The sequence below is a fragment of the Tamandua tetradactyla genome, chromosome 6 (genome assembly GCF_023851605.1).
Source record: "Tamandua tetradactyla isolate mTamTet1 chromosome 6, mTamTet1.pri, whole genome shotgun sequence".
Lineage (NCBI taxonomy): Eukaryota > Metazoa > Chordata > Mammalia > Pilosa > Myrmecophagidae > Tamandua > Tamandua tetradactyla.
In genome coordinates this window covers 42665515-42690464 of record NC_135332.1, presented here as the reverse complement: position 1 = coordinate 42690464, position 24950 = coordinate 42665515, and the positions used below count along the sequence as shown (strand labels likewise).

The 24950-nt window shown below is 35.0% G+C and overlaps 1 protein-coding gene across 20 annotated transcripts in view; it reads left to right on the top strand.

Annotated features, from left to right (window-relative positions):
• Positions 1–24950, top strand: part of BCAS3 (BCAS3 microtubule associated cell migration factor) — a 726008-nt gene that overhangs the window by 314358 nt on the left and 386700 nt on the right. For all 20 annotated transcript variants that reach the window (XR_013177676.1, XM_077165018.1, XM_077165019.1 and 17 more), the window contains one exon: positions 7666–7930. Coding sequence is in view for 19 of the 20 variants with exons in the window: in XM_077165018.1 (XP_077021133.1) it covers positions 7666–7930 (265 nt within the window). In the remaining variant the exon portion in view is untranslated. The remainder of the gene's footprint in view (positions 1–7665; positions 7931–24950) is intronic.

Below are 24950 nucleotides of genomic sequence, written 5' to 3'. Positions count from 1 at the left end.
CTGCGATGGATAGGCTAAGCCTACTTAAAATTAGGCCTATAATTCACCCCCTAGAGAACCTCTTTTGTTGCTCAGATGTGGCCTCTCTCTCTAAGCTGATACAATATGTGAACCCACTGCCCTCCCCCACTACATGGGACATGACTTTTCAGGGGTGTAAATCTCCCAGGCAACATGGGACAGAAATCCCAGGATGAGCTGGGACCCAGCATCAAGGGATTTAGAAAACCTTCTTGACCAAAAGGGAAAGAGAGAAATGAGGAAAAATAGTATCAATGGTTGAGAGATTTCAAACAGAGTTGAGAGGTTATCCTGGAGGTTATTGTTACACATTACATAGCTATGCCTTTTCAGTTTATGATGTATTTAAATGGCTAAAGGAAAGTACCTAAAACTGTAGAGCTGTCTTCTAGTAGTCTTGTTTCTTTCTTTCTTCCTTTCTTTTTTTTAAACATAACAACATACAAACATGAACATTCTTACCATATGATCACTCCATTCATGGTATATAATCAGTAACTTGCAATAACGTCACATAGTTGTATATCCGTCACCATGATCATTTCTTAGAACGTTTGCATCAATTTAGAAAAAGAAAAAAGAACAAATCTCACATATACCATACCCCTTACCTCTCCCTCTCATTGATTGTTAGTATTTCCATCCACACAATATATTTTAGCCTTTGTTTCCCCTATTTTTTTTCTATATCCCTTATCACTCCCTTTCATTGATCATTAGCTGTTCCAGTTTGCTATTTGCCGAAATGCAACACACCAGAGATGGATTGGCTTTTAATAAAAGGGGATTTATTTCGTTAGTTGTTCAGAGGAAAGGCAGCTAACTTTCAACTGAGGTTCTTTCTTATGTGGGAAGACACAGGGTGATCTCTGCTGCCTTCTCTCCAGGTCTGTGGGTTCCAACTACTTTCCCTGGGGTGATTTCTTCTGCACTTCCAAAGGCCTGGGCTGAGCTGTGATTACTGAGATGAGGTACTGAACCCAAGATGCTGGGCTGCTTGGGCTGTGCTACGTTGCACTCTCTTATTTAAGCACCAGCCAGTTAAATCAAACATCATTCATTGCAGCAGGCATGCCTCGTAGCCGACGGCAGATGTAATCAGCAACAGATGAGGTTCACGTACCATTGGTTCATGTCTACAGCAACAGAACTAGGTGCCTTCACCTGGCCAAGTTGACAACTGAATCTAACTACCCCACTAGCATTTCAATCGACTAAATTTATCTTAACATTTGTTCCCCCTATTATTTATTTTTAATCCGTATATCTTACTCATCTGCCCATACCTTAGACAAAAGGAACATCAAATACAAGGTTTTCACAATCACACAGTCACATTGTGAAAGCTATATCATTATACAGTCATCTTCAAGAAACATGGCTACTGGAACACAGTGCTACATTTTCAGGCACTTCCCTCCAACCTCTCCAATATACCTTAACTAAAAAGGTGATATCTACATAATGCGTAAGAATAACCTCCAGGATAACCTCTCAACTCTGTTTGAGATCTCTCAGCCATTGATACTTTATTTTGTCTCACATTTGACTTTTTTCTTTTATTTTGTGAAAAATAACATATATACAAAAAAGCAATAAATTTTAAAGCACAGCACCACAATTATTTGTAGCACAGATTTCAGAGTTTGACATGGGTTACAATTTCTCAATTTTAGGTTTTTACTTTTAGCTGCTCTAAGATACTGGAGACTAAAAGAGATATCAATTTAATGACTCAGCAATCATACTCATTTGCTAAATCCTGTTTTCTCTGTATAACTCTACCATTTCCTTTGATCTTTCTATCCCTCTCTTCAGGGGTGTTTGGGCTATGGCATTGTAAATTTTCATGTTGGAAGGATGTGTCACTAATATGGGGTCAGAAGATGCACCTATCGATATTTTGGAGAGGCTGGGCCCTCTGGGCTTCAGGACTTACCTGGTCCAGGGGCCCATCTGGAGTGGTTGTAGTCTCTGAAAAGTTACACTAATGCATGGAACCCTTGTGGAATCTTATATATTGCCTAGGTGTTTTTTAGTATTGGCTGGGATGGTCCTGGTTGGGGTTTAGCAGATTATCATAGGTAGTACTGTCTAAATGAAGGTTATGTAAAAGCAACCTCCAAAGTAGCCTCTCGACTCCATTTAAACTCTCTCTGCCACTGATGCTTTATTAGTTACACTTCTTTCCCCCTATTTGGTCAGGATGTAATTGTTGATCCCATGGTGCCAAGGCAAAATTCATCCCTGGGAGTCATCTCCCACATCACCAGGGAGACTTTCATCCCTGGATGTCATGTCCCATGTACTGGGGATGGCAATGCTTTACTTGCAGAGTCAAGCTTAGAGAGAGTGCGGTCACATCTGAGCAACAAAAGAGGTCCTCCAAAAGTAACTCTTAGGCATACCTATAGGTAGGCTAAGCTTCTCAGCTACCTACTTATGTTTCACAAGAGTAAGCCTCAAGATCAAGGGCATGGACTATTAATTTGGGTGTCCCTAAAGTTTGACACAGTATCAGTGGATTTCCTGATGGTAAAGTTTAATAGTTCCGTATTTTTCTGGCATCCCTCAAGGGACTTTGCCAATACTTTTTTATTATGTGCTTGATAGACTCTAGGATGCATCCAGGCATTACGTTAGGCTATACAAGATTAAGGGACCACTTTCTTATTTTGGGCTCCCTGTGTTCCAGTTGTTCAAATGAACTTTACAGCTAGGTTGAGTTAGATTATGTGCTACAAAAAATTTTGGTTCCAGACCAAATAAACCTTTCTTTCTTTGGTCTCAAAGAGTGTGTGTGGTTCTAAAATATAGACATTGTCTTCCTTACCTCTCTGTTCTGAATTACTTTAACCCAACCTGATCGACTTCGTTCTTATCTCTAAATATCAGGACATATATATATATATAACAACCTCTGTTATCCAGAAATAACAATTACCACTCCAAACTAAATGTGTCTGCTATAAAACTTTACAATCTAGGCCCCCTGTTTTCTTCTAAGCATTTTCTAAAGAAGACTATGCCGTTGTTTTATTTCTGGTTAATTTTGCATCACCAAATGTCTCTCGTGTTCATTTACATTGTTGTTTGCCTCACAACTTCATTCCTTTTTTGTAGCAGCACAACACTGGTTCATAAGTTCATAAGTATATACCATCGTTTGTCAATCTACTTCTCAGTCAGTGCATCCTTCAGCCACCTGCATTCATCAGGGATTATGTATAGTAACCTCATGGAGAAATGCTAGTGGCTTAGTCTGTATTGCTGGCTGTTAGAATTGGGATATTTGGGAAGATTTGGAATCTATTGTTATAGCATTTATCATAGTAATAATAGAAGACATCTTTGTGCGTTGCTTATTAAGTGCCAGGCACTGTTGTAAGAACTGTACATGCTTTTAATCCTAACAACCCCATGATATTGTTGATATTTATATTTTACAAATGAAGAAACTCATCGTATAGAGTTGTTACTTAACTTTTCAGAACGAAAGTGCCAGATGTTAGGTCCTTTGATACATCTACTATGATATATTGTCTCTAGGAAGAGCCTATATTGATGTAATACAGCTTTTACAACTTCTTTAGAGATTTGTTTCGAGCGTGTATTAAAAATATATGTGTTAGGAGAGACCTGGGTTCAATTCCCAGACCATGCACCCCCCTAAAGATATATATGTGTGTGTGTATGCCTTCTGAACCAACAAGTCCATTCCTGGAATATATGCTGAAAAGTAGAAATGATTTGTAATTTAACTTAGCTTTAAAAAAACAGTAGAAATTGGAAATAACTAAATATATTTTATTAGGGGGTCGATTTACTCTCATAACCACAAAATGCAGCCGTTTGAAATGATACTGTAGATTTGGGGGTTTTTTGCACCATATTGAAATGTATAAGAACAACAGGTTTATGTCTCTGATATGTGCATGTGGAGTGGTTGCACATGCATCTGTATGTCTGTATGTGCATCTATTTTTGTATGTATTATGATATACGTATAAATACGTTTATACACTAAGAGATGCCTAAAAGGATGTTTTTTGGGGTCTTATGTTTTTTGAGATCTAGAGTCTCTGCCTAGCTTACATTGACCACTGTGATGATTGTCTAAAGTAGGGGCCAGCAAACCATGGCCCATGGGTCAAATGTGGCCTTCCACCTGTTTTTGTGCATCACACAAGCTAAGAATTGTGTTTATTCTGTAATTGGGACACTAACTTTGAACCCCAATTTCAGAAAATAGTTTCCTCTCTAAAAAGAAATACTGTTTTTCACATTAGTAGATGTGTATTACAGATAATTATGATCAATTTTATTATTATATTTTGGATTTTATGAATAAAACGCATGTGGAAATTTGTACCTACATAGTATCCTTGAGTTTGCTTGGACACCTGCAGAGCCTAAAATATTTGCTATCTGGCCTGTTACAGAAAAATTTTGCTGAAGGAACCAACACTTGCCTCAGTCTGACAGTCCATGTCCATACCCATCCATACTCATTCCTTGCATTTTGAAGTATGGCCAACTAGGATGATATACAGTATATTCTTTATTATCCAAATGTACTTAGTGTCTGAGTTCAGAATAGTGAATAGTGAGAACTTTAAAAAAAAATTATTCAAATCAGTTTATTTCCTAGAGCAGTTGTTTCGATTGTGAGAGGTACCTGAACTTTTTTAACTTTTTCATGTCACAGTTGCTTAATGTGTATATGGTAAATGTTATTTTCCATGACGTTTAATACTGTAGAACTAAATCATAGATATAAGAAAGTTGAGGTCTGAAAATCATACAGGTGATGTTATTACTTTATTACTAGTTTGTCCTTCTGCATAGCCTTTTTTGGCTTTGATAATATTTGAAAACCTATCCAGTTAGTTCAATAGTTCCAACAGTTATATCATTTTTCCTTTTTTGGGTAGGCAACTTGTTATCCCCTATAATGTCACTTAAATATTAAACTTTCTCTAGTTCGCTCGACAGTTAATATCTTTAGCAACCCTTCTCTCCTCATTTATGTGTGCTGATGTGCTTTCAAAGCCAAAGAGCAGAGCCATTTCTCTAATAGCAGTTTTCTACATAAGCAGTTAGGTGGAATTCTGCTTTCCTGCCTTGATACTGATTGTTAACAGCACCTCATAGCAGAAGCATTCTTAAAATGGAAGAAGGAGACTCTTTCATTAGTAGAACAGGAAGAGGTCGGCTTTGAGTGTTTTGGGGAAAGATTTTTAGATAAAATGATTAATTTCCGTTTTGGAAAGAACATGAATTTCTCAGCCTGTGTACCTAAGCGTGTTTTCCTTAACATATTTGATTCTGGCATGCAAAAAAATTGCATTGAATAATATAATATTAATATGAAATATCATTCTGGTATTATATTTCAGTTTTCTTGTTTCTGCTATTTACACTTTTCTTTGTACCCCTTTCTTTTCTCCTCCTCTCTCCCTCTTTTTTTAGTCTTTTCTACTCTGTCTTTGCATAGGACCCCTAATCATTTAGAAAAGTTGTTCCTGTGAAAGTCATTGCAGACAGTTATACACTTGTGGAATGAATTTTATTCATAATACTTGAATCCCCTGGGTGTTAAATAGTCAGTTTTCAGGAAATTATTATGTGTAATTTGGATGTGTAACTAATCAAAACAGGCCAGCATGAGGTTGAATTTTGGGTTCAGCTGTAGTTTGATAATAAGATATTTGTCTAGCAGTAGTCCAACAATGAAGCATCTTGTCTTAATTCATAAGACTAATATTTCTTTTTTATTTAAAAGTTTGTGGGTTCTTTTAGCCTTGATGGATACTTACGGCTTTTGTTCATGGTGCATTTTTTTGAATATTAGCCAAAATTAGTTTATATTTATGTGAAGGTTAAGGTAGTGGAAAGTGTGCTTCTCTGAATGCTTGAGCAGTTTTATTTAGCGCATATTATTTAATGTAATAGTGTAAGTTAATGTGCTTCAAATTCATATATATATGTATAGACACACGTTTATCATGTTAAATTGCACTTGCAAACATGCTATTATGTTTTAACCTTATCTGTTTCTTTTTTTTTATGCACTGTTTGAGGATTGTTTTATAGGGTGAAAAATTATTTCAGTCCATTTATCATTTACTCATTGTAGTATATCTAAGTGTCTGTGATCTGCCTGTCTTTTAGGGATTGTGCTTAAAAATGCTTAAAACAATATCAACTTCTGCTTAGCTTTCTTCTAAATGTTATGAAGAGAATAAATAGATTTTTTTCCAAGTTATCCCCATTGGATTGATATCAAGGGAAGGTACTGAGTTAAATTTACTAATTTAAAAATATGAAGCTTCTTTATTCAGTACCTGATAAGTGTCATGCACATTAGTGGCTAATTTTCCCTAGATTAGGATCCCTGGCTAGCCATTTGTTTTTGTAAATAAAGTTTTATTGGCACAACATTGCCTCTACCATATCCATTTGTTTACATATTTCCTTTAGCTGCTTTGACTCTATAAGGGCAGAGTTGAGTAATTGCTACAGAGACCATATGGCCTGTAAAACCATGTGGCCCCTTAGAGAAAAAGTTTGCTAACATTTGGCCCTTTAAAGTGAAAGTTTCCTAATTATTGCAGATACATGAGGTGTGTGTATGTGTGGTCATGTGCATGTGTATGTCTAGTGTTTTAAGGCCTTTTCTCTTCTGCAGTTCTACCTTTCTTCAGTTTCCTATACCCTACTTATTTCCTACCTATTTTTTCTATAGTTACAACCATTCCCACTCCAAATCCACTCCTACATTTTAATCACAGAACCCTTCTTTCAAAATTGATATCTTCACATCAGTATGTCTTAGATAAAATCCAGACAACTTTTGCTGAATCTCATGGGGCTTCTGACATAGTGAATTACTTGCCTATCATTTCTGTCTTATCTCCATGCATATATATCTGAAAAAACATCTATGTGGAATATCTCTCTGTACTTCATTTTGGTTGTCTTCAAAATTGAATTCTAGAATTTAGGCCTTTTCTGATATGTTTTTTGACCATTCTTTACTCTCCACCTTTACCAATTTTTTGCCTTGCTCAACCAGAGTTAATGCTTTCTTTTCTTTTTATTACACTTTGTCTTGGACAAAACACAATGGTTTCACTTGTTATAAGTTTTACTTTTATAAATTTCTTACATGCTTTTTACACCTAATGGATGGTGAACGCAAGATACTTTTCTTAGTCACCTTTTTGTTCCCAGTACTCAGCATAGTGTCCATTGAATATTTGTTGAGCAAATGATTGAATTAATAACTTTGTTTACCTTATAGAATATATTTTAATTTTACTATTTTATGATTTAGAAGCCAAATTCATTTAGGATAATAAACCTGACACATATTATCTTGCCCCATATCTCTAGAGGTCAGTGGGGTGAAACTGCCTTGATCCTATATCTGAAAAAGTGCCCTCTGCAACCAAGGACAGAATTCAGAACCTAAGAGTTTTGATTAGCATTCAATGTGAAACACATTTATAGGATAAAATTTATTTATAACCTGTCCATTAAATTTGCCAATGAGGTGACCATTTTTATTCATGTTTGTTGATATATGATAAACTTTGAGAAATCCAAGTAGTTTCAAGTTTTTGCTTATCTCATTTGTAGGTACAAGACATCTGTTTCAGCCATGATTGTCGCTGGGTTGTGGTCAGTACACTCCGGGGGACTTCCCACGTTTTCCCCATCAACCCTTATGGTGGCCAGCCTTGTGTTCGTACACATATGTCACCACGAGTAGTGAATCGCATGAGCCGTTTCCAGAAAAGTGCTGGGCTGGAAGAGATTGAACAAGAATTGACATCTAAGCAAGGAGGTCGCTGTAGCCCTGTTCCAGGCCTGTCTAGCAGCCCATCTGGGTCACCGCTACATGGTAAAATTAAATTGTCTCTCTCTTACCTGCCCCCTACAATCCTCTTTCCCTCTGCTCTAAATTTTGGAGATCTGGGATAAAAATAAACATTTATTCTAGTATGTCAAAAACAAGATCTTAGGCCTATTTTGGCACATTCTTAATTAATTAAATCATTTAATAAATTGCAGGTAATATAATAATAGTCATCAATACCATGCTAATTTAACTCCCTAACTTTTTCAATATATAATAGAAACCTGTTGTCATAGTTACGATATATGAAGTTTGCATCTTGTTTACATAATGTTTTGAAGAGTTTATAGAACTTTTCAAAAACATGCTGTGTGTAGCCAGGATCAGAACTCGTTGAAGTCCTCTGTATTTTAGATAGAACAGCATTGTATTCTTTTATCTTTTTTTATTTGTTATTTTTTTGTGTTTTTTTTTTACAACAGTATTATATTTTATTTTTAAATATATTCCTATGTGATTTCTATCAATATGTTGCAGGGAAAACAGAACCCAAAATGTATACCTCAATATTTTTATGTCAGAGTGAATAGTTGTCTAACCATCACCCCAATCAATAAATGAAACATTGCTAGAATCCCCCTTTTGTGTCCCTTCTAATTTTGACTTTTATGATAATCACTTCCTTGTCCCTTCTAATTTTGACTTTTATGATAATCACTTCCTTACTTGTAAAAAATAATTGTAATCCTAAGGAAGTATCCTTAAACATTGTTTGACTTTTATATTCCTTTATATTTAATGTCTTTCATTCTGTTTCTGAGATTCATTCATGTTGTTGCATGTAGCTTTTGTGTGTTTCATTGCTGTTACATATACCATTGTACAAATCTGCTTCTGTGTCCTTTCCCACTGCCACCCCTCCCCCCCCCTTTTTTTTTGAAGTTTCTGCTACTTTTGATGTTCATTTGGTTTCTTGCAGTTTCCAGTTTGGGATTATCATCTGTAATGGTGAAGATCTTTTAACTTGCTTCTTGGTGCAAATGTGTACTCATTTCTCACTGGATTTGCTGAGATATGAAATATATGAATCTTACCTTTGGTGGATAACACCAAAGTGGTTGTACCATTTCCTTCCCACTGGAAAGACAGAAAGTTTGTTGACATTAGACGACACTTTTTTCTAGAGCATTACAGATTCTCTTTTAACAGAAGGGAGTTTTATATGTGGAAATTATGGTTTCCACAGAAAAGAGTACTTATTTGTTTTTGCTTCTGATTGAAAACAGTCTTTTGTAATACTTAATGAATTCCAGATACATATTTTCTGTAGGAAGTTTTAAGACAGACTGAAAAATATATAAAGATAAATGGAATACTAGGGAGAAATTCTGTAACTCAAAAAAGGTGGGAGTGTATACTTTCCTGAGATCATGCTTTATGCTTCAGCTCTATTATCCTTATAAGAAACAGTTGTTATTCGTCTATATTTAACTTTTCTAGTGACCCATGGTATTAAAGGTTGAATACCTTTTAGAATTAATCCTAGATGAAAATAGTCATTTCTAAAAATTATTTTGAATTAAAAAAATGAAGTGCAGAAAGCTATAAAATGTTTATATTTTCAGTCATTTGCAAGAAATTTTAGTTCAGAAATAACTATTTCCACTTTTTTTTATATACATTATTTTATCATTCATTTACGTATACAGTATAGATTCTTTGAGGTTACTTCTCTTACGTATGTGTTGACTGCTTTTCTTAAATTTCACAGTAGATTTTATGCAACAAGATTCAGTATGCTTGTGGGAAAGTTAGACTAATAAGAGAAACTACTGACGTATCAGTAGAAAAGATAAGAAAGATTTATATTACTTACACTTATACACCTTCATAAACTATTCTTTGGAGCTTCTTTTTTCTTCCTAGTCTTCCAATTTTTTATTAAGCAAACTACACACTAGGTATTATGCTAGGCTTCTGGCATTATGTGCCTCGTGGCCATTCCTACCCTCATGGATCATTTACCCCAAGGAAAAAGACATACATTGAATGACTGTGAAAAATACCTTTCAAAATTTATTTTTACCGGAGTACAATATGCCAATCAATGTAGATTTTGTCATTTGTAAAGTTCAAATTTCTGATTTGAAATATACTGTTTTTTTTTCCCTTAGCTTTTGTTGGTTTCACAGTTCTCTTCATATTTTTGCAGAAAGTTAAAAAAAAGGAGGTCTCAGGGAGGAGATTCCAGACTTGTTGACAATATTGCTGTACTTAATCGCAAGATTTTCTTTTGAGGGCGGGCCACAGTGGCTCAGCAGGCAGACTTCTTGCCTGCCATGCCAGAGGTCCTGGGTTCAATTTCCGGTGCCTGCCCATGTTTAAAAAAAGAAAAAAGATTTTCTTTTGAAAGCATTGAAGTTCAGGAGACATTTTTTTCCTCCTTATAACTCAAATGCTAAAATTTTGTTACCAGAATTTCACCCCGTTTTTCTGTGTAGCTTTCTCATTTTTATAGGGTAGCATCATTTTTCTTCATGTATATTTCATGTCAAAACAAAATGGGAATTGTTGTTGGTTAGTTCTAAAAATGATATATTTACAGTTTGTGTGGGTAAACAATTTGATACTGGTCAAAAAACAATGTAAACCTTTGAACAGGGAGGGATTCATCTTGACAATGAATCATGCTTTGGCGGTTATTACTATTGTTTGTCTTTGCTCTTTTTTCGCCAAGTAGAGGAAACTGTTAAATAACAGTTGATATAGGGCTATTTCCTTTTTATTCTCTGGAGCCAATCCATTTTAGGTTAGGATTACTTTATCCATTTGCCATTTTTTTTAACTTAGTAGGATGTTTATTTATTTGTAATATATACTTGTAAATATTTCTTTCATTTCCTTTCTTGTTGCCCGAACCTTTATCTTGATGAGTTCTTACCTTGGGGCCTGTGAACATAGGGAAAAAGTTACATTTTTATATTCACTATCCTCTAAATGAAATTAAGCATTTTTAATAGAAAGTGCAGATATTTTCATATCCCATTACATATGAAAATTTTTTATCATGATTGTCTTGAAATATTGGTTATCCTTGTCACTGCTTTGAGATTATGTAATTGTGTAGTAATATCTTTTAAATGTGAAATTTTTGCAAATACTAAGATGTAGTAACTTCATTTTAGAAATGTAATTGGCTTCTTTTGTAATTCTCTGTATTTTCATGCTTTTTTCAAGCATGAAAAAAAGAGTCCATGGGCTTCAGACTATCTACCAAGTCCATGGCACAAAAATGATTTAAGAACTCTTGGTCATCATTCTTTACCTCATTTGTTATAATAGCCTTTGTCCTTTTCCCCCTGGCTTTAGGTGTTTTATTTACTCCTTTTTATTTACTTTATTTATTTATGATGGGACAGGTGCATGGGGGTAATGTGTCTGAGTGACAGGTCAAAACAGAATAGATGGCTCCAGTATTAATTAAGAAAATTGTCTTACTGTCACGCCAAAGGTCACCTGGGGCTTGTCAAAATTGATGTTCTTTGGTGATGTCTAGGGAGCCAGTAGCAGACATGGGCCTCCTCAGTCTTGGTCAGGAGCAGTCGCTAACACTTTCAGGGAGGCCTTAACTCCCCTTCAGGACTCAGTATACTCCCAAGCCCAGTGTCCAGCTTCCCCACACTTAGGGCAAGGCCTCAGGGGCAGTAAAACCTTTCTTGATTATGATCTAGCTCAAATATCACTTCCTCTCTTAAGCCTTCCCTTGTGTCATCTGTGATAGCCTAAATATTGGTACCCTGTGCGTATTTTTATTTAATTACAAATGGTAATTATGCATTGTCATGTCTGTGTCTCCCATTAGATTGACCTACTTAAAGACTTTTATTGTTTGAATTCACATAATATTTGGTAAAATGAGGACTCTTAAGACTTCTACCATCCTTAGAAGTTGACTGAATAAAAAAGAATTAAGATATTAATCGTTATTTGCCAGAATAAAGAAACTTTCATTTATGGCTTTTTGTTTTAATATCTGTTATGTGCTTTCTTTTCGTTCAACAACTATCATTTAGTATTTACTATGTCCACACAGTGTTATGAGCTCTTGGAATGTAGCTACAAACAAAAAAGAAAGAAGTTCCACTCCCCACTAATCTGACTTTCTAGTGGCCTGAGATGACAAATAAACCAAATAAAAACTTAAACAATATAGCATGATAGATGGTTTTAAGTGCTATAGAAAAAAATAATGCAAAGAAGTAGAATAGGGAATGACTGGGAGAGAATAGCAGTTTTAGTGTGCTTTATATATAGGCCTTACTGAGATTATGATAATTGAGCAGAGTGGCTGAATTAAGGAAGAAAGTCATGCAGATAGCTAGGAAAGGTGTTTCAGGCAGAGGGAACAGCCAATGTAAAAGCCCTGAAATGGGAATGTGCCTCCTTTGAGAAACAGCAAGGAGTCCAGTGTGGCTGAAGCAGATTTTGCAAGGGGCATAGTAGATGAGGTCAGAGCAATTACCAGATCATGTTAGACTTAGACTTTTACTCAGAGTAAGATGGGGAAGCTGTGGAGTTTGTTTTTGTTTTCTTTTACTGCTTCAGTTGATGAAAGGGAAACTTTATTGATGTCTCAGGGCCTTGGGGCTCATGAAGGAGGCTGCCCTACAGGAGGCCAAGGATTGTTGAAGAGGGTCCTTACTTAATCTTCTTAAGACACAGATTATTGATGTATCTGCAGTTCTTCTTTTGGCAGGTGATGGCACAGAGGCACAGGTGAACATAACACTTGCAACAGATCATCTTGTCACATTTGTACTTCTGGGCAAGTTGGTGGAGGGAATTCTTGATGCCACAATGGAGATGAAGTACCAGGTATAGGATGGAGTCTTTCTAATCGTTGGAGTCTGAGAGAATGTGGTAATCCTCTAGCCATTTTACGGTAAAATCAGATACTGCTGGTCAGATGGATGCCCTCCTTGTCTCGGATTTGAACTTTGACAGTATTGATGATGTGGCTCTATTCAGCCTAGATGGTGATGATGGTCTTGTCCATCAGGGTCTTCACAGAGACCTGCCTTTCTGTGTCTGCCTCTCAGCCGCCTTGTTGAAAAGAAAGATGTCGATGGTTTTGAGAATGAGAGTGAGATAGTGTCCTAGTTTGTAGCTGCCAGAATGCAATATACCAGAAAAGGAATGGCTTTTAGAAAGAGGGAATTTAATAAGTTGCTAGTTTATAGTTCTAAGGCCATGGAAGTGCCCAAATTAAAGCAAGTCTATAAAAATGTCCAATCTAAGGCACCAGGGAAAGATACCTTGGTTCAAAAGGGTGAATGATGTGCAGGCACATGGCAAATGTGGTGGCATCTGCTAGCTTCCTCTCCAGGCCTCTTGCTTCATGATCTCCCCCCAGGGTCTACTCCTTCTTCATCTCCAAAGGTTGCTGGCTGGTGTACTCTGTGGTTATCTCGCATCTCTGCTGCTCTTAGCATTTTCAAAAGGGTCTCTCTCCAAAATGCTTCCTCTTTTATAGAAGGAAAAGCATTCCTTCTTTTAGGATTATTTTATTGAAATTTAGGAAATTTTATTTATAATCAAGACCTACCTGGAATGGGTGGAGATACGTCTCCATCTAATAAAATTTAATACCTCACAACTGATTGAGTCATATCTCCATGGAGATAACAGAATCAAATTTCCAACCTATAGTGCTGGATAGGGATTAGAAGAAACGGCTACCTTTACAAAATGGGATTAGGATTAAAACATGCATTTTCTAGGGCACATAAATCCTTTCAAACCGGCCAAGATGGTAAACAGTGTTCTGACAGAGTGTGAATTTGAGACTATATTGAGACTGAACAGTCTCTAGGTGTACCAGGGTGGAATTCTAGTGAAATCAATTAGGAAAGTATTGCAAAAATCCAATTGAAAGTAGATGGGGGCTTGGACCAGATTGTTAATAGGTGAGATTGTGAAAAATAATTGGACTTTTGAAACGTTTTGATGGTAGGGCCATCAGGATTTCTGATATGCTGAATGTCTAGTATGAGAAAAGAGAGGGGAGTTAAGGTGATTAGTTAGGTTTTTGGCCTAAACAATCGGTAGAATATATAACAACTGAAATGAGGAAAGCTGGGGAGAAAGCAGGTTTAGGGATGGGGGCAGGATCAGGAGTTCTGAACATTTCTTTTGATATCCTAGTTATGTTAAACAGGTAGTGGTTTATATGGGTCTGGAGTTTAGTAGAGAAGACTGGACTATAAATAAATTTTGGAAGACCTCAGCATATAGATGATAATTAAACTTATGAGCTTGGGGAGATCACCTAGTGAGTGAATGAGTGGCCATAAAGAAGAGAATTCAAAGGTCTAAGTCCTAGGGCCCTCTAATAACCAGCCAGTGTTATAGAAAGAAAATCATGCAGGAGGATCCTAGAAAGCAAGTGAAGAAAGTTTTTTCAGAGATGCAAGAGTGATTAATAGATTAAATGCTGTTGATAGGCTGTTAAGATTAAGAAAATGGCAAAAGACCACTAGATATTTGCCCTCGATATAGAAGGTATATGATCTGAATAAGAGCAATTTTGGTGGAGTGGTAGGGGCTTGGTGGAAGTAGATTTTGATAAGAATGGAAAGAGAGTAAATGGAGACCAGTATTGACAAGTCTTTCAAGGAGCATTCATTTAAAGGTAAGCAAGAAAATGGGAAAAAGGTACCTGAAAGATTGCTCTATTTTCTCAGTGAACTTGAAAGTGGAATGGGTGCAGGTATTGGCACTCTAAGGAAAAAGCAAAAATGATAAAATAGTCCTCCAGGACAATGGGTATTCCTTTTACCAATTAGTAATTTTTTGTTGAACAAATAAGCATCTCTTTATCAAGCAAATCGAATTACTTGCATTTCTTTTACAGCTTCAACACATTGTTTTGAATACCTGAATTGCTTTCTGCTTATTTCTTCAGGTCCAAATTTGACCTTTCTTTTTAGGCTCAGCTTATAAAGTGCTTTCTCTTTCTATAAAAAGTGTCTGACTTGTTATGTTTGCTCCCTCTGTTTTCTCTTTATATGTACTTATTGTTTATTACTTTCTGCCTTTTATTTTTTATTATCTTTACTACTAAGCTATAGCTTCCTTAGAGAGGCAGCTGGAAGACTTGGAGTCAGACTGCCTGAAGTAGCATCTGTCCTCCATAATTTCCTAAAACCAGTACTTCCTGTGCCTCTGAAATGGGCTTTATGATACTATCCACTTTAGACAGTTACTGTGAGAATCAAAGCACTTTGAATAGTGTTTGGCAGATATCAAATATTCAGTAACAGATTAGCAGACATCATTGAATCTGAATTATTACTATTATTATTGAGGTCGTATCTGGGACTGATTCATCTTTCTTTCTTTCTTTTTTAGTACAATGGCATCCAAAAGAGTAAATAAATGATTGATTGAATAATGAGTGAATGAAATGTGATTGTAAACAATTCTGTATAGACTTTGATAGCATTATTGGACTCAGATCGATTTAGTTGTTTGTGAAGAGTTCTTTCTGAAATGGAGACACCAAACAAAACTGAAAATGATGGGAGTATTATTTTGTTATTTTAATGTGTTTTTGTTCATTTTCCATACTATATGTCAGGAAATATGGCTTAATAAATTAATCTACCTATTCTTGAGCCTTTGCATTTCTTTATTCTGCCAATTCATTTTCCATTTAGGTTCAAATCTATAAAGTCCACTATGTCATAGGCTTTTTAGGAATTTATTTTTTTCTCTGCTATTTCCATTGAGTAACAGAAGGGTTTTATATTCACTTCTGCATTTCCCTAGGGTTCCTAGAAGTCTATCCCACCCATTAACTTGTTGGTCCTCAGAGGGGGAGTTATTTTTTGAGTTACTGCGTTTGACATCTGAATTCCACATTCAACTTCTTCCGTTCTACTTCTACTTCTTCCAAATGGAAAGTAGTTGGTGAGACTTTGACACCTTTGGAAGAGGCCTCTTTGACTTACAGCCTCCATATTTCAGAAAAGTGCTTTTAAATAACCGGTAGCATCCTTTTTCTTTTTACCATCAGTGTGATACAATATTTTTACTACCTAGAGACTCTGTATATAGCTTTAATTTGCTAGTTTATTGTAATTATTTACTTCGTTCATCAGTAGTTTTCTTGAGACCGACCACAACACAATTTAAATACAAAACAACCACACATTTCACCCTTAAATAGCTTCACCTACTTAAGACAATCAATAATAATGTGATGTTTCTTGACTTTTTTCCCACATCACTATTTATTTGTGGATTACAGTTCCATTTGTATGTTTTAATTATTACTAATAAAGATCAATCATAGGCATTGTAGCTCTGCTTTTAATTTCCTCATATGACAATAGAATATATAAATAATTCATACATTTTAAATGAGGCAAAATATTTTTAGGTCATCTTAGTTCAATACCTGGGCTTTTCCTGTACGTCATTATTTTAGTTCAGGTGCAGTTTTGTTTCTAATTTGTTGTTTTCAAATCTAATAAAATTTTCCTTATGAGTTTGTTTTCTAATATTTCTTTCATCATCCTTTTTAAAATGTTGCTATAACATGCTAGTCTTGAAATTTGCTAGTCTTAAAACCTCCCAAATCATACATGTTTTATTTTTACTTCATTTTTCTCTTGTTTCTCTTAGTGTGCAGATGAGTTTTTTGGGAAAGCCGTTTGAAGAGTGAGCTCTTTATAATTTCCTAAAAAAAACAACTTGTTTTCAATTAAGAAGAACTGACTGAAGAAACCAGATTTTAAATAGAGATAATATTGTTTTTAAGGAAAATAAAATTACCTGTGTAGTATGTTTAAAAACTGTAGATATTATGTTGTCTTTAAATTATGGTTTAGGACAGTAAAAGTTAATTAAACCCTGTTCGAATATTTTATTTTTATCTTTTTGTATGGTTCATTTAGAATATGACACCTTTTTCCCTTAATAGAAATTCCATAAGGCAATTAGCAATTGAAGATAACCTGGAATTTTTTTTTATGCTTTTCCCTGCTCACAAAATATTTTGCCTTTTCTACACTAGCAAGCATAAACTTCAGGTTTAAAAATTTTGTTTTTAAGTAGTTAGTGAGATAAGCCTCTAGAGGGCGATATGTTCTCAACTTTTCTATGCTTGTAATCATTGCAACCCTTGCATGAATCTGGTGTACCATGGATCTTTTTGTCTTATCAGATCATGTCATAATTTTGGAAGCAAAATTCTTATCTTTATCATTTGAGTAAGTCATGTCATTATGTCCTGAAAATCCCTTTCTTTAATTCTCTATATATTTCTATTCAGGGATTTGTTGTCTTTGTTCTTTATGGTGCCAAACTGAGTGACTAAACTTCACCACTAAGACATTATTATAATACTGCTTTATTCAACCTTATATTTGCCAAGATATTCAGAACCTTAAAAAAAATTCTGCAAATCAATATTTCTCAAATGTTTCTGGTTTTGGAAGCTCTACATTTTAAAAAATTGTCAAAGACCTCAAAGAATTTTTGTTTTAATGGGTTATATCTATAAATGTCTATATATTTATAATATATTATATATATTTATTATGAATTATAAGTAGAAATATATGGTGGTACACCAGTGGCTTAGTGGCAGAATTCTCACCTGCTGTGCTAGGGACAGTGTTCGATTCCTGGAGCCTGCCCATGCCAAAAAAAAAGGTAGTAATGGAGAGAAAAAATAGAAATGTAAAAGTTTTTAAACTATCAATATTGTAAATGAAATGTTTTTATTAAAAGAACTATTTTCTAAAACAGAACTTGTTTTTGGGAAAAATGGCGTTTTATATTTTTTAAAGTCTTTTTAATGTCTCACCTAATAAAAAGCAGCTGGATGGTCCTATCTGCTCTGTTACGATGTCACAGATGCTGTGGCCTCTGGAGAATTCCAGTGTATACTGATGAGAAAATACACATACAAAAGTCGTTTATTATCATGAATATTGTTTTGACCTCTCAGACCATCTTGAGAGGTGTAGGGGAGTCTCCAAGTTTGAAAACCACCTGTCTAAAAGGAATTATATATTAGGGCTGATTTCTGCTTCTCTTTTCTGGTAACCTTGGTTGGAATTTCATTATTTTTGTTTATCCTTTTAATATAAATTTACGTTTTATCCCAGAAGTATATGCCCTTATTATGAAAGTCAAATAATACCACAGTTTTGTAATAAAAAATAGAATTCTCCTGTCCCACCCTTCCCCACTCTGATTTGTCATTCCCCAGAAGTCTCTTCTTCTCTGCTGTTTTCTCTTTTGCCCTTTTCTGGAAATCATACTTGTTGGAAAATGTATTTCCTACATTGAGCCACCATTTTTTTTACTTTTCAATTAGAAAAGTTTTACTTTTCAACCTCTTTGTCTTTTTGTTTTATCTCATGAGAGTTCCCCTAACTTCATCATCCCACTCTCTTGTCTCATTTTAATTTTGGTATGTGTTTTTAATATCCTTTTTCTTGACTGTTTTTCTCATTATCCTTTTCTTATCTTATAGATGTAATATTGTTTATCTCTTTGGACAATAATTGAAGATAATTGAAGTGTGTTTTTCTTCCTTGTATTATCTCCATTTCCTGAGTTCTCTGCTTTCTACTTCTTTGTTTTGTCTTTCATGCTTGAACAGTTGTTCTCAACCCTGGCTGTACATTCACCTGAGTATATTTGTAAAGTGTCTAGGCCCCATCTCAACTGGTTTAACAAAAATACTGACTTCAATGTGTATGGATCCTTGGTTGGTCATTGGCTAACCATTCTTATTTTATTTATTTATTAGTATTTTTTTTTACATGGGCAGGCACCAGGAATCAAACTGGGGTCTTGGCATGACTGGCAAGAACTCTGCCTGCTGATCCACCGTGGCCCGTCCTAGTCATTCTTATTTTTATTCAACTTAAGTTACTAAGAAATTGATTGGAAGCTTTCTGACCCTGGGTATGGCATAGCAAGTGGATAAGTCCCATAGTAGGCTATCAGGTGAGACTGGCCATTTTAATGGAATTCAGTTGTTGGTATTTGTTGCTCTTTGTACTAAGACAGTCAATTTCCCTAAAAAGGATTCTTCTAGCTTCTGTTAGAAATGGAGTTGGGGGTAGGGGTGAGTGATAGGTAATAAACTTAGCTGTTAGTTTTCAAGGAGTTGAAGGGCTTACATAATTTTAGTCTAATGAGTAGAATAATACCTGAAGAATTTAGAATAGCAATTAAGGCTTTGAAGTAGATGCATGTTTCTATTTATTTATCCCTAGTAGAGGATACTTTATAAATGTTCAATAATATTTCTATTTCACTCTAGTCTAATTTTGGACTTGTCCACATTTGACAAAATAGTAGATAAAAAATATAAAATGATGGCACTGATAAATGGATACAATTTTCTGGCGGTGATCCAACTGATTAAGTGTTGGATTAAGTGATCCATCTGAATAATCCAACTTTTGATTAAGTGATCCAACTGATTAATCCAACTGATTAAGTGTTCTACCACTATGGTAGAAGAATTGCAGGGAAGAAAGGAGAGTCACTATTTCTCATTTGCAGTGTGCCCAAGAATGGTCATGGTATCACTCCTCTTAGTGGTTCTCACTCTAAAGGATTTTATATAAATGCAGTTTCTGTGTAGACAGTTTCTATGTAGACTTACTTTTGGAAAAATAAGTTTAGAAGACAAGTACTTGAACTATTTATTAACATTCATATGGTATGCTGAGTTTCATTTCTTTTTTTTTTTTTGATGAGTAATCCTGTTTTACAAATTGTTGATAATTTAGGCAGCTACATTGAGTTTAGATTTCCTGTTTTCTTCTTGAGCAGAATATGCAAGCATATATTGATGAAAAGATATTTAAGTGTTTTTAAGCTGAAAATCAAATATATGTGAATACAGAAAGTTTTTATCTTCCTTGTTCTCAAAAATGCTGATTTGGCCCTTTTGCACTGTACTCCCATCTTTGTATGGTTGTTAAAATCAGTTGCCCTTTCCCATCTGAAGGAAATGCATCTTTGACACTTCTCATGACCTAACTCATGGTGCAGAAATAGAGCCAGAAAATGTCCTTAACAGTCATGGGTAAAAAAAAGAAAAAGGAAAAAAAAAAAAAAGAAAGTCTTTTGGCAGGAGGGGGGGCATGGGAGGGGCCTATTATGAGGAGAGGAGATTCTTTGCTATTTTGGTTTATATCTTTTTGATTGTTAGGACAATTGCTTTTACTTGTGCAACAGAAAATATTTAATTGTTCCTCAGCTACATAGCGTTTAACCTAATAGAAAAACACAATGTATGCAATTTAAGTAATTTTTTCTCCAAATCTAAAAACATACTCTAAGTCTTGCATTTCAATATTTCATCCTGTTATATTTTTATTTCAGAATCAACTATTAGTACTTATGTCTTATGTGTTGACCAGTTTACACAATAAAGCTATATATTTTTAATCAAGCAGATAATTTTCCATACTCTTCCCCATGAATAATGAAGTGCTTCTCTTTGCTCTGTTTACATGATATAAAATTCCTTGTGAGTTAAGGACTAAGGATGAGATTGGAAGAGCTGGGTGTTGGATATTTTCAAGAAAGAATCTCAATAAAAAGTTAAACCTGAATAACTCATTTGGTAGTTAGCTTGGGGTTTGAATTGTTGAGTGATTATCATTAATTCACTAAGGGTAAAACTCTTCACTTCTGAGCTTAGTTCTATCAGTGTATTTGACCTTGATTAAGAACAGGAAATTTTGATGGTGCTTAATTCTTAAGGTAAAAGGCCATTATCTTTTAATTTTTACATAGTTAAGGAGAATTTTCTTTGTCCCCTCTAGTGCTAAATATAGTCTATTTGCTGTTTTATTATTGAGTGATAAATAGAAATCCTAGTGTTCAAAATAAATAACAAATTGCTAAAATTTCTTAAATATATATAGACCCCCCAGTTCATAATAAATTTCTTTTATCTCAGAATCTAAAAATGCTCTAAAAATAGTTAGCTAAACTAGTGCACTTCTTTCTTTTGGGAGGAGATTTTATTCATCCAGTGGAAAAACTTGGGTGGACTGTGTGATTGAGATTGAATAATTAAGACTAAAATGTCAAATCGAAGAGATATCACAAAATGTAATAAAGAAATTTAGGCAAAATATTTTCTACAATATATACATTGCCTTTTTTCACACACCTTTTTTTTTTTTTTTTTTTTTTTTCACATGGACAGGCACTGGGAAGCGAACCCGGGTCCTCTGGCATGGCAGGCAAGCATTCTTGCCTGCTGAGCCACTGTGGCCCACCCATTTCACACACCTTTTAACTTAGAAACTTTTCAAATGCATTTCTTATATTTCAATAATATTCCTCACATCCTCTCTTTCTGTCATTGTGCCTAATAAACATTATTTCTAACTCTTGATCTTATCTCCTTTTGTAAACTTATTTTTGCTTCCTAAGTCGTTGACACTCTTGGTATAGGCTCATTTTTGTACCCATTTGGAGCAGTACTGGACTATTTTTGCTCTAGGTGTAGTTTTATCCCTAGTTATAATTTCTTTTTGACTTTTAAGTTTTTTAAATGCCAACTTTCCAAATTTAGAGTTCATTTTACCTCTGAGTGAATAAAAATACTCTGTTTTACATGCATTAGTGGCTACCCATTAAGATAATGGTTAACAGAATGTATTCAGAATAGAGAAGGAAAGAACAACTAGCAAATTGTTTGTATATAATTTTATATTTAAATACATATATGTCAGTGCAGTTTTAATTTTTCTGAAAGTACAATTTTAATTCTACTGACAGTTCATAAGCTCTAGTGTAAAGCTCCATGCAAGCAACTTTGATTATAGTGGGAAAAAGTGATGACAATATTATTAATCTCAATTCCTATCTTGTATAAAATTGAATTCTTCCTTTAAAGTCCTTTTGTGGCTTCTTCCTACCTCCTCCCCTCTCCCCAGAGTATTTATAGTGATGTCCACGTTGACATGAACTGGTTGCTTGAAAAAAAACAATAAGGGTTTTTTTTTTTCCTGGAAATACACCCAGATTTGAAATATTTTTACTTGTACCATCCCAAAAGAAGTTATAGGGAGAAACAAATGAATGCACAGTAAAAATTTACCCTTGACCACATGATATCCAGTGATGAAAGTCTCCCTGGGAACGTGGGACAAGACTCCTGGTGTTGAACCTGGCCCTGGCACCAAGGGATTGACAATGCCTTGCTGACCAAAGGGGGAAAAGAAATGTAACAAAATAGGGTATCAATGTCTAAGAGAGTTTGAATAGAGTCAAGAGGTTATTCTGGGGGTTACACCTATACAAGCTTTAGCTGGATGTTGCTAATTACCACGTTTTGCCAAACCCTAACCAGAATCATTCTTGTTAACCCTAGGGCTCTATCTGAGATCCTACAAAAGTTTCACATACTAAGATTACTTTCCAGAAACCTACAACCTCCAGATGGTCCTAGGCCAGATAAATCCTGAAACCTACAGGGCCAGCCTCTCCAAGAACATCAGCTAGTTCCATCCCCCTGTCCCATAGTATTGACACCCCTTTCCAACATGAAAAAGTTAGAAAGGGCATAGCCCAAATTTCCCTAAAGATTGGAAGGATCAAAGGTGAAGGAGGAGTTGTAACAGAGAAGATAGGAATTAACAAATGAGTGTAATTGCTCAATCATATTGATTTTTTTTTTTTTTTTTTAGTTTCCAGTGTTTTGGAGCAGCATAAAATTGTGGAATTGTAACCCATACCAAACTCTGAAATGTGTTCAGTAACTACTTGTTACAGTGTACTTAGAAATTTATTGCTTTTTTGTATATATGTTATATTTTACAATTAAAAAAAAATTTTCTTTTTTAAAGACCCAGTGCATACACACAAAAAAATTGCCCTTGATCTATTTCTATTTCTGTCTTTACTTTTGTCACCTAAACTGTTTGGTTGTTGTGTTAACAGTCTTTTAAAAAGAAATTATATATATGTAAATAATTCATTTTCTCTTAATTTTGTATTTTATTCTCCTTGGCTATTGTAAATAAGCATTGTTTCCGCCTATTTGGTATATGGGTCAGAAGGCACTGTTTCTCACCAGGGCGCTGCTGTTTCCTCTTCCTATTTGAGTAGATTACAGATTATACTGAAACATGCCTGAGAAAAGGTCAAAAACGGAGGGTGAAAGTCCTGGAACTGCAGCTGGGAAGCTTGTCACATTCTCACCCAGAAGGGCCAAAAAAAAAGAATGAGAAGCTCCCAACCAAACCAAAAACAACTCACATGCAGGGCATTCCTATTTGTACAGGATACTTGTTAAATGTTCTGAAAGAATTTTATTTGGTTTTGATTAAATAATTATCAGATGTTTAGTTAAGAATGCTTTAATGTTAAATTAGAATACAAGCAAAAGCCAAGTAGTGCTTTTGACTTTTCAGAACTAAGCTTTCCAGTGATTGGTTCAAAACAAGCTACCATTGTACTATTTTTGACAGGCTGAAAAAGTTGGGCACTTTTGTACTGCAGAGTTAATGGAGTTAAACTCATTCGTATATTTTGGATTTTTATCCCTGTCAATTCCACAGCAGGATATTAAAAGCAGCCTGAAAACTTTGGTCTTCTAGGGAAACAAAAAGCACTTTTGCCCCAGACAAACTCATTATCCAGTGTTTATTCTGGAAAGATTTGAACAAGGTAAGAAAGAGAATATTTACATGAGGTTTTAGGAGAAGAGAAGGAGGATAAAGGTAAGGGATTATTTGGGAACAGGGCTTTTTCTGTAGCATTGTCTTCTCAGGGTGTCAGGGAGTCACATTGTCATTGGTTTTCAGAGTGCTTCACTAATACAAGTTCGAAGTACAAGAGTTCAAAGTAGTGGCAGACGAAGGACTCTGGGATGCTTTTATCCTAGAGCAAGAATGGATCTTGTTATTTTTGTGGAGAGGTGATGAGAACCGAGTTTATTTGATACAATTGTAGGAATGTAGTATATTGAGATATAGGAAGACTTCTGTTGTAACACTTCTAAAATGTAGTATGTCTGAGATAAAAAAGATCTGCATCTATGATAAAGATGAGAAAGTAAGATGACATGCCTACCTCCTAATAACATTACTCTCCATTGGCCAGTGTATTTGTTTCTCACATCTTCTGTTCCTAAAAACCTTTCTTTGATGGGCATTCGTAACAACCCATAATTGTGCCTTAGAAACCTCTATCAATTTTTTTTTTCTTTTTCTGTTTCGGTGCTGTTTTAAGTTACTTTCTGATTTACAACTCTTATCCCTTTATTGCTTTACATTATTTTAACTGATTTCATTTCCCTCAGTTTTCAGTATGGTATTGCAGTCTGTATAATAGGGACTTTTTCTAAACTTTTTTCTTATTGTGAAATATATCTACAAAAAAGCCATAAATTTCCAAGTATATTTTGACAAGTAGTTACAGAGCAGATTTTAAAGTTTGATGTTGGTTACACGTCCACAATTTTTTGTTTTTTTCTTCTAGCTCCTCCAAGACACTGGAGACCAACAGAAATATCAATATAATGATTCACCAGTCATACTTATTTGTTAAATCCTGTCTTCTCTGTTATATTCCTCCTTCTCTTTAAATAACATATGTACATAAAAGCAATAAATTTTAAAGTACATTGCAACAATTAGTTGTAGGACAGATTTTAGAGTTTTGTATGAGTTACAGTTCCACAAGTTTCGATTTTTATTTCTAGCTGCTCTGAGGTACTGGAGGCTAAAAGAAATATCAGTATGTTCGGCACACTTACTTATTTGTTAAACCTGACCTTCTCTGTATAGCTCTACTATCACCTTTAATCATTCTCCTACTCTATAGGAGTTTTTAGGTTATTCCCATTCTAACTTTTTCATGTTGGAAGGGGCTGTCAGTGTTATGGGTTAAGGGGATGGAACTAGTTGATGTTCTGGAGAGGCTGGCCCCTCTGCATTTAAGGACTTATCTGGTCCAGGGACCCATCTGGAGGTTGTAGGTTTTGGAAAGTTACCCTAGTGCATGG